Source organism: Rutidosis leptorrhynchoides, chromosome 3 (assembly GCF_046630445.1).
Source record: "Rutidosis leptorrhynchoides isolate AG116_Rl617_1_P2 chromosome 3, CSIRO_AGI_Rlap_v1, whole genome shotgun sequence".
Taxonomy (NCBI): domain Eukaryota; kingdom Viridiplantae; phylum Streptophyta; class Magnoliopsida; order Asterales; family Asteraceae; genus Rutidosis; species Rutidosis leptorrhynchoides.
In genome coordinates this window covers 609,127,438-609,138,948 of record NC_092335.1, presented here as the reverse complement: position 1 = coordinate 609,138,948, position 11,511 = coordinate 609,127,438, and the positions used below count along the sequence as shown (strand labels likewise).

Here is an 11,511-nt window from a genome sequence, read left to right as displayed (position 1 = left end):
GTCTCACACTCTCAAGAGTTTAATCATACACGTCGGCGCATGAAAGAGCGAGAAATAGTACAATGGAAGACTCGTTAAAACTGATTTAATAAGGACTAGTCTTCATTCAGAAGACATCGATTTCATTTTCCACCCCGAAAGCCTATCATTAAATTTATCAATAACCGCATTCCAATCGCTTAATTTCCTCATCTTCGACCTAATAGGTGATGGGTTGTGACTTGTGAGTCCCACATTTTAATTTAATTTTCAATTTTCTGTTGATTAATATTTATTATTTAAATTCATATTTATTATATAGTTTTTTAATAAAAAAGATACTATAAATAAATTTATATGATTAAACACATATAAAAATATATAAATAAAATTCTAAAGTTACATTAATAATAATGTTTTAAGATTTAATATCAACTCCTTTTTAGCGTCGGTTAGGAGTCACTGACGGGTTCTAAACACGATGTAGGATCCACTCATCCGATCATTTTCTTGGACAAACTATTACAGTCCTAACGCCTCTCGAGAGAAAATTTCCACGACGAATTCACACAGGCATCGCATGAGTAAAACCCCCCTTAGGTGAGGCTTGAACATGAGACGTTCACAACCTCCAAAGTCCATGAAATTAGCGGGCAACAACAAGAGAAATTTTTGCAGTGAGTGAGAGTCGAGCCCCTGACCTCCACTAAGACCTACTTTAACGCGTACGTGCTTGGGAGTGTGTTGGCCAACACGCCGTTCAACACGCCGTAGCGTGGCGTGTTGGACTATATTTTCGGCCGCGTGCATCAAGCTAACACGAGAGAAGTAGGTGCGTGTTGAACATTTGTGGCGACGTGGAGATATACAAACCATCAAAAACTAACGGATATATACATATATTAATTAAAAAAATTTAGTTTTCTCTATTATATACAATATACAAACACAATTTCAAACACACTCTCATTCACTTTCCAATTTCAATTTCTACTATCACATCAACTATCACATTTTAATCAAAATGGATGCCTATTTAAAGATCGTCGACGATGATTCTTCGGACGATGAAATAAGTGTTATGCGTTCGTGCGCCGAAGAGCTAGACCGAGAAGCTGGTGAGGGCCCAAGTCAGCGACCTCGACGAGCCTGAATCTATATCCCTAAGGATCACGAAGGTGCGGCTGTACGTCTACACAGAGACTATTTTGCTGAACAACATACGTTTCCCGATCACAAATTTAAAAGACGTTATCGGATGAGTCCGCAATTATTCGAGCGTATCATAGCAGGTATACGCGACTGCACTATTAATCCTTTACCCGCACACTTTGCATATTTTAGGCACGCATACGACGTCGTTGGTCGTCAAAGTTTTAATATATATCAAAAGTGCACATCTGCATTACGCCAGTTGGCGTACGGTACGGGGGGTGATATGTGGGACGAATATTTGCATATGAGTGAGCTAACCTCATTAAACTGTTTAGACAACTTTTGTTTGTGTGTTACTGATTTGTACCAACAAGGATATCTACGTAAACCAACTGCACGTGATATGCAACGAATATACGAAAGGCATGAAACAAAGCATGGTATTAGGGGCATGATTGGAAACATCGATTGCATGCATTGGGAATGGAAAAATTGTCCCGTTGCATGGCAAGGTCAATACACAAGTGGGCATAAAAAGAAAAACCATCTCTTATTCTCGAAGCCGTAGCTTCGTATGATATGTGGATATGGCACGCATATTTTGGTGTTGCAGGTTCCAACAATGACCTCAATGTGTTAAACCGTTCCCCATTGTTTGATTCTCTTAAGAACGGTTACCTTCACCATTTACAATAAATGGTCATGACTACACACATGGTTATTATGTCGCCGACGGTATTTATCCTGATTGGGCTACACTTATCAAAGCATACCAATCCCCAACCGACGAGCCATCAACAAAGTTTACACGTTTTCAAGAAAGTGCACGAAAAGATGTCGAGCGAACATTTGGTGTCCTTCAAGGAAGATTCAATATATTACGTGTGCCTGGACGAGCTTGGAGAGCTAAAAAATTGCACCGCATATTATATTGTTGTGTTCTATTGCACAATATGATCCAAGAGGATAATGGTTTTGCTGTAACGTCACTCGACGAAGAGTATCTAAATGGGCCAGAAAACCGACCCGTTTTTGTTAGGAATCGAAATACTACTCGAGCTGCACGAGAAAAGAAAATTCGCGACAAAGATGTGCATAATGCACTTCGTGCGGACTTAACCGCGCATATTTGGAATCTTCCACCAAACTACCGTCGTACCATTTAAGTAATGCTTAGTTATTGTAATGTTTTTTTAATTATCGTATTGTAATTTTCTATTTTTAGGACCTTTTTTAGGATTGTAATCGTATTTTTAATATTAATTTTAGTGTGTTTTATTAAATTAATTTGTTATTATAATTACAAAATAATAATATAAACTAATTAAACAAATAAATTAAATGCAAGAAAAATGAAAAAGAAATAAAAAATACCCCAACACGCCACTCAGCACGCCATCCATTACCCAGCAGTCTGGCAGCATGCTCATTAAGCACCCCACCTCACCCAGCAACACGCCTATCATCCCCTTCAGGGATAAAGATGGTCTAAGAGAAGTCAAGTCATCACCACTAAGCCAACTCCTTATTGTTTTAGAATACAATAATTATTAACTCTTGAAGATAGAAAAATACAATAATTTAAAAGTCCCGAAATATAATAATAGATTAATTATTATAAGTGCTAAAATGTGAAGGAAGAGCCTCAATGTGCTCCGTGAGGTTGTCTCCTAGTTGGTCATGAACAATTCTGTTGTATTTATGTCTCACGCATCATATTTCCTTTTTCAGTTCTTAAGATAATTTGGCCACTCTACTTCTGGCTTAAGCATTTTTTCCTCGAGCCAACTAATTGTGAAATTATTATCCTTTTATATTATGTTGTGTAACACCACGCAAGTCTAAATAATTAGTTTCATCTTGTTGACATAGTGTGATCGTCCCGACATCCGTAAATTGCAAAATTACCATGAAAACACCAAAGATTCGATTGACATTCTTCCGCGCACTTTATTGAAACATTTTAAACTTTGCAGTGACTCGTTAGTTAGAGAAGTAAATGTCTTATAAGTGTAGCACAATCTGGATAAATATCATCAAATAGATAATATCCTTTTGACTAACTCTTAGAGCCTAAAGTAAATTTCATGCAGGATTTAAAACTCATAGAAATTTGATTTTACATTTTCATGGCGTCTCAATTTTATTTTTAATTTAATTTAATTTTTTTTTAAAAAAATTCCTACTTATTGGTCGGAGGTCCACTCGAAAGCAATCTCTCTATCCGTCGAATAGAGAGAGATGATTTTCTCTACTTTTGAGAGTGTTTCCACTCTGGGTGGAGAAATGACTTGTCTTTATTCTCGGATAGGGGAAGGATTGTCTACATCTCACCTCCCCCATACACTACTTATGTGGTATTGAGTTTTGTTGTTGCTGTTGTTGTTGTGCGGGTGGAGCAGTGTTGTTTTTCATGGAATCGAACAATGGAGGTTTGTTCAAAACGTTGATGTCATTGTTAGCACATGCAATGCCAAAAAGCATGTGTGATATCCACATATCGGACGAAGCAATAACTTCAAGTATAATCGTCGGGTAAACTTTATGACCATTGGTGTACTGGCCTTTTTATGCATTCGCGAAAATTCCTCCATTCTCAATGTATGTAGTCGCTGATTCCAGGCACCCCTTTAAAACCAAGTTTGGCTCATGATCTCTATATATCCGAACAATATCACTTGTCGTTGGTTCTCTCATAGATATACTATTATATAGGCCCGAAACACACCTACAAAAGTTTTTAAAACACAATACGGACGTCTGCTCACTAATTTATCAGTACTCGTCAAACATATCGTGAACATATCGTATGGTGGCCTGCCTCCTTTAGGGGAGGTCAGGAGTTCGATCCCCGTTTGCTACATATTAAAAACACAATTTCATCCCTGCCATAAAGTATCCACCCATGACACCTTTCTCATATCGTTTGCGTGTGTGTGTGGGTGGGTGGGTGTGGGGGGGGGGGGGGGGGGGTGGGGTAAAGGGCAGGGGGTTTTGCTTGGTCGTGCCCTTGGATCGGTTTCAAGGTTTCCTCCCGGGCAGCGATGGGGGCGGGATTATTATCGCTGCATCGACATAGTCGAAACGGGAGATGATCACAACGGGTGGTTTAGTCCCCCTCAAGTGATCCTAATCGCTGTCCAAAATATATATATATATATATATATATATATATATATATATATATATATATATATATATATATATATATATATATATATATATATATATATATATATATCGTACACCAATTGGCGTATGACATGCATACATTTGTATGGTGAAACCTAAACGACTAAGTGGATCTACCAATTGGCGTATGACATATGCATACATTTGTATGGTGAAACCTAAACGACTAAGTGGATCTGTTTTTTGCCGTAGTAATTCAAAATGCAAGGGTATAGAGTAATCAGAAATCTCGTGCACAATTCGTATAAACAATTGACAAATCATCCTAAAGTGTCCTTTAAATAGGTTTAGAGGATACATTTGCCCCTTGGATAAAGTAGGCAACCCAAAAACCTTCATCAAGACCTTCACAATCTATGAAATGTAGTTTCATGCGGAAGATGTTCTTGCACTACAATTTTCACTGGCTTCTCGACCAAACTCTTTGGCATATAATTGCATTATATTAACTAACATTTCATCGTCTAATGAAGAATCACAAATTTTGAAATTAATGACATAATGCTTTGCATAAAGATTCTATAAATTTTCGAATGAGTTCTGTATGTATTGGAGAAGAGGAATGCATTATTTGTAGGTGAAAATTTTTATTTTTTATTATTTAAATATGTGACCTTTTTATTTTATATTTCTAACAACAATATACTCTTTGACGATCAAAACGTTTATGAACTGGAGGTTGCTCCTAGGGATGGCAATGGATACCCGATCCAGTGGATATCCATCTGATCCACCCGATTATTCGTGGATATGGACGATCTAAATGGATATGGATATGGATGTGGATGAAAAAATTTCATCCATGGATGAACCCGCTTTCACCCGAAATAACTAAATATATAAATTTATCACTCAAATTAGTTTCATTTATGTAGTGATATTTCATTAATTATATTCATATTCATCTTTTTTTATATTTTCTCTAAAAATATAACTTTCTTCTTATATTTTGTTTTGTTTAAATAATCAAATGTATTTATCGTACTTTGGTGGTTCAAATGTGATTCCATGTAACTAAAAGTAAGCAACTTACATGTCGATATCTTTACACGTTTAATAGGTTATCTATTGAATATTTATTATATATATTAGTAAAATGTAACTTTCGGTCGCATAAACTATTAAAAATATTACTTTTGATCGTATATAATGAACTACCGCTTATAATTGTTAAGAATAAAATAAATTTAAACGGACATGGATAATTATCCATTAACCCGCTTCACCCGACGGATATGGATATGGATGGATGAAAAGTAAAAAAAATAAATGGATATGGATATGGATACGGCCTCACCCGATCCATATCCGATCCATTGCCATCCCTAGTTGCTCCTACCCAGCACGCCACGAAGATGGTGAGCCAGCACATTGCACTAACGTCATGCTAGCGGCGTTATGGTGGCATTTTGAGCTCGATATCACACGCTACAAACAACCTTAGCAAGAAGTGAAAGAGCAAGTAAATATTACAAGGTAAATTTTCAACAATTATTTTCAACTAGTAAAAAGGTCCACACAATGCGGTGGAATAGTGTGGTTATTTTAGTGAAGCGATAAGTGGATAAAAAGAGAATCCTATTTCACTATAAAATAATGGCTATGCAATTTCAAAATATTGGATAATGACTATGCAATTTATTTTTAAGTGATTGTTTAATTTGAAACTGCATATTCATTATTCAATTTGCATAGTCATTATTCGAAATTGCGTAACTATTATTCGTAATTACATAACCATTATTGGAACGGATTGCGGTCATTCTAAATTACATAACCATTATTTAAATTGCGTAATCATTATTCAAAATTTCATAACTATTATTTGAATTTTTATAAATTCAAAATTGTATAATAATAATAATAATAATAATAATAATAATAATAATAATAATAATAATAATAATAATAATAATAATAATAATGTGTAAGAGTTCCATTTTTGTTTATACACATATTTACATTTTTTATCCCTGAAATTAATATTAATAATGATATATATAAAGTGATGGTCGATTTTTACACTGCCCCACCTTTCATTTGGGCGAATCAAGGGCTATAATATTTAAATGTTTTAGTAATATTATCAATCCTAGTAAAAACGTTATCATAAACTTTAGAAGAAAAAAGAGTGTAAAACCGACCTTGTTGGGGGGGGGGGGGACTCAAAACGACAATCTAATAGAACTGAAACGGCGAAATTTGGCACGTGTTTTAGTATATAGGAGGGGGGGGGGGGGGCTCTCGCTCTCTCTCTCTATATATATATATATATATATATATATATATATATATATATATATATGGTCAGGAACAAACAAGAACCACAAAAAAGCGAGAACTGCAAGAAGTTTTAATTTCATAATTTTTATGCATTAATATGTAACAAATTACATGCAAATGTTAATTAATGTTCATATCATTAACAAAACATATGTTTATTACCAAAAATTACATGTTAAATTGTTAACTATATAAAGTGTTCACATTTTACACAAACAAGTATGCACATATGAACAGAAAACTATATATTTGATTATATAGGTAAAATATAAGTTTTTTTCAAACTTTATTATGTTCATTATTACTCTCTATTAATATTTATGGTTGATTCGGTCTATTCACATGTGGAAATCTTTGTAAAATAAAAATTCTCGCAGTTTTTGCCTTTTTTGTGGTTCTCGTTTGAACTTTTGGCTATATATATATATATATATATATATATATATATATATATATATATATATATATATATATATATATATATATATATATATATATATATATATATATATATATATATATATATATATATATATATATGGGCATGATCAATGGGGAAGTAACCAATCGGGGGGAAGAAAAAAAAATTTCGTTTTTTTTTTTGAAATTTTTTTTCCTGCATCAAGATCACACGAAAATATGAACATTTAGAAGAGACACTTCGTGATGAATGTTATTATTTATGAGGGAAAACGATCGACAAAAATAACATTCAAGATAATATTGTTCGTGAAGAATATGAACGTTTTTTTTCTTCATGTTTTGTGATGTAAAATTTAGCCCGATTTAGAGTTTAGGGTTTGTGTCAAAACGTGTATATATGGCAGGGACACGCTAACCCTGTGTGCCGTAGCACCCACCAATCCCACCCCGAAAGAGACCTGTGCCGGAAAAGTACATCCTCCCAGTACCCACAGTGGCGGCAAGAGCAATTTTTACCCCAGCTAGCTAGACCCCCGAAAACACTTCACAAATTCCCCCCGGAGGAGAAATAATTCCATGCGGAGCGCCGTGACTGAGAATCGAACTTGCGCCTTTCTTGTGTCAAAGCTTCCCCCACTGTGGGCCCAGGGATCAAAGGCATCGGGTACCACTGAGCTAGAAGCTCGTTGGTAGGGTTTAGGGTTTGGTGTTTTGGGTTTATTCCATAAACCCAAAACACCAAACCCTAAACGCTAAACCCTAAACTCTAAACCGTTCGTATTAAAAACTCAATCTAAATCCTAAATCTAAACCCTAAATCTAAACCCTAAACCCTAAATTTCTAAACCCTAATATCTAAACCCTATAAACCCTAATATCTAAACCCCAATAGCTAAACCTCAAAATACGCTCGAAAAACACGATAATTGTTATATATTACTTCTTCGAGCGTTTTCCCGCCAAAATAAAAACATTTATCACAAAGCGTCTCTACTAAATGTTCATATTTTCATCTCATCTATAATGTTCGTGAACAAAGTTTTTTCAAAAAACGGAAAAAAAAAAAAATTTTGCTTCCCTCCGCTTCCCCCCGATTGGTTACTTCCCTCTTGATCCTACTATATATATATATATATATATATATATATATATATATATATATATATATATATATATATATATATATATATATATATATATATATATATATATATATATATATATATATATATATATATATCAGTTGATGATAGATAAATTCATAGACGATAAATTGCTATACATATCCAATTCACAAATCACCCACACAATCGATAACCATATTAGATTCATTATTCATTTATTTAAATCATCTCTATCCATCTTAATGGATCAAATGTGGTGGACATCCGATGAAGCAATCGTCGATTGTCATCCCTAAAGTTAACATGATCGTTTTTGACATCTTTTCTGAGTATCTCAAAGCATACTGGAGTAAAGGAAAATAGTTAGTAACTGAATTTAACTAATCTACTTATTGACAGAAACAAATGATTAATTATTGTCGATTAGCCGAAATTTCAAATAGGTGCTCATTTGATCTTTATCCTCTCTACGTTCCATGCTAACCCCAACTTAATATACACATGTTACAATAAATAAAATTAACTTAATATTAATAAGATATACTTCTTCAAAATGCATTAAAAACATTAACCAAATATTCATGACATATACTTTTTCAACACCTTATACTCTAAAACATTTATTTATGAAATTGATGTCTTTTATTTAACCAAAAAATCATAATTAAAAAGATTCTTAATGAGTGTGTAAAAAGATTTAATATTACTCAAATGGAATTTATCTATCTGTGCCATTCAGTTAGAAAGATGTTAACCAAAGCAACCCTTCTGGCTTTGTGGTGCTCTTTACAACTTTTCAAACAACCACATGAAACCAACATTAAAATACTAAATTATTTTTCTTTTGTGTTTTACATTATTTGTCCTATAATTTAATCAAAGTGATATGTAAATTTAGAAAAACGTATGTTTGTCTATAAATTAATTATTTGATAAATTAATTATTCTATGCAGGATTTAAAACTCATAAAAATTGATTCTACCATTTTCATGACGTATGTTTTTATTTTTATTTTAATTTTTTTATTACTAAAAAGAAAACACTTTTTCCCACTTAAAGGTCGGAGGTCCTCTCGGAAGCAATCTCTTTATCCGTCGAATAAAGAGAGGGATGACTTTCTCTACTCTTGAGAGTGTTTTACTCTGGGTAGAGAAATGACTTGTCTTTGTTCTCGGATAGGGAAAGGATTGTCTACATATCACATCCCCCATACACCACTCATGTGGTATTGGGTTTTGTTATTGTTGTTTTTTTTTTTTTTTTTTTTTTAAAGCAAACATTACATTAAACCACGAAACAAGCGATATAACCAAGGTTATTAAACCAATAAACTAACCGAACTATACAAGACTATGCTATAAGATTCTGTGTGAACATGACCGGATCTAAAAAAGACTACATGGATCCAACGATAACAAAAATGTGACTACCCCAACATTAGATATACTCTACTGGTTAAGTTCACTTGATATTTTTACAAAAAGTGTCTCACTTACGAGATATTTGATAGTGATCAAAGAAAGATTCAGACTTGATTATTGTGTAACTCGATTAGACTACACATATCTAAGTAAAATTATATTGAATAATCTAAACATAATTTTTTTAAATCTTTTTTTTTTGGTAAGCGAGAAAACCCTCATATGAACGAGCACATTGACTCCTCCATAGAAGGTAAAACCTCGGGTAATCAAGCCCCCCGAGCGCGAGACCTGATACCGGGTGAATTGCGTGTGTTTATTATTATTATTAAAAAATTTGGTTACCACAATATCTGGATTAACTTGTCTTTTCTCATATTTTTTAAATTAGCAATCAATCAGAATTGGTAGTCTTACATCTAATGACGAATAATCCTACAAGAATCGAAGGCAATTAACGCGCAGATCGTAACAAAAATCCGTCTGATGCGTGTCACTTTATGATGTATACCCTCCATTCCATAATAAGCGTACTGTTTAACTTTTCAAGATCTTCCTTTTAAATTTTGACTCCAAATACTTTTTTTTTTTTTTTTGAACAGCTGAGAATTTTAAATAAAGCTAGCAAGAAGCTAGAAAATTACAAAGACAAAAGGGGGTTTTGCAACCAAATATTCCAATTTAAATTGGCCTTCTTATATCGGGACGAAAGCCAATTAAAAGAGGTTAAAACAATAGAATCAATAAGGTGACACTTTTTAAGTTTAGAAGGATCAAAGATGTTGTCATTCCTAAATCGCCAAAGGGTCCACAACGTCGCATAACAAATGACTTCGATGATGATGTTGATCTTGATATTTTGCCTCGAAGTTTTAATCCAATTCCACATTTCGTCGAAAGCATGCCAAGAAGGAATGTTCACTTCAATCCAGGTAGCGATGTAGGCCCAGACTTGAGAAGCAATATTACACTCAAAGAAGACATGTTGAATATCTTCAATGTTCACGTTGCATGAAGAACAAAAAAGATTTTGAATAGCAATACCTTTGTCCAAAAGATTACATTTATCCGGAAGTTTATTAAGCCTTGCTCGCCACAAAAAGAAATTTACTTTTGGAGGGACTAGATTACACCAAGTAGTAGGCTGCGTCTCAACCTCATCTTCATCAAGCAGGTATCGAAGGGATCTAACAGAATAAGCTCCATGGTTCGAAAAATTACAGACCCATGTATCAGGAGAGGAAGAAAAAGAAACAATATTAATAGCGGTGTACATATGATTAAATTCTTGCATCTCCGCTCCAGACCGAAGAGGACGACGCCACATCCAAACCCAATTATCAACAGAACGACGATCTTTAATTGTGCAACATTTGTTCGATTCAAGAGCATAAAGGCAAAAATATACAACCTTCAGTTTCGAACCAAGAATCCAGTTGTCATGCCAAAAGGAGGTGCTGGCACCATCTCCAATCTTAATTTTAATAGCGTTAGCAACAGAAGGTTTACCCGCAACAAGAGAATGCAGAGATCGATTAATATTAGCCCAGCAGCCCCTTACTGAGGGTTTAAACCATCTGATTGGGTACCATGTATCGCTTTGACCACTTGAACCCAAAGCCAATTGTGACAAGAAACGTACCTCCACCGCCATTTAAAGAGAAGAGCTTTGTTAAGTGAGTCTAATCTAACCACCCCAAGACCACCTTTCTCCTTACTTTTGTTGATGACATCCCATTTTACCCAATGAATTTTACAATCTTCCTTAGAACCTCCCCAAAGAAATCGAGCACGAAGGGATTCAAGGTGATGAATAATACCTCTTGGCACTCTAAAGAAGGAGAAAAAGTAAGTGCCGAGAGATCCTAGAACTGATTTAATCAAAGTTAAGCGAGCGCCAAACGAGAGTAGATTGACTTTCTAGGAAGATAAA

At 34.2% G+C, this 11,511-nt stretch overlaps 2 protein-coding genes across 2 annotated transcripts; one reads left to right on the top strand and one right to left on the bottom strand.

The window, feature by feature from the left end:
* Positions 1–1,003: 1,003 nt before the first annotated feature.
* LOC139902242 (uncharacterized) lies at positions 1,004–2,300 on the top strand. Its single transcript, XM_071884886.1, has 3 exons — positions 1,004–1,109; positions 1,470–1,646; positions 1,804–2,300. The coding sequence occupies exons 1-3, from the start codon at positions 1,004–1,006 to the stop codon at positions 2,298–2,300; spliced, it is 780 nt and encodes a 259-aa protein (XP_071740987.1).
* Positions 2,301–10,218: 7,918 nt separating this feature from the next.
* Positions 10,219–11,232, bottom strand: LOC139902241 (uncharacterized). The gene has a single exon (XM_071884885.1). The coding sequence runs from the start codon at positions 11,230–11,232 to the stop codon at positions 10,219–10,221; it is 1,014 nt and encodes a 337-aa protein (XP_071740986.1).
* Between the last annotated feature and the right edge of the window lie 279 nt (positions 11,233–11,511).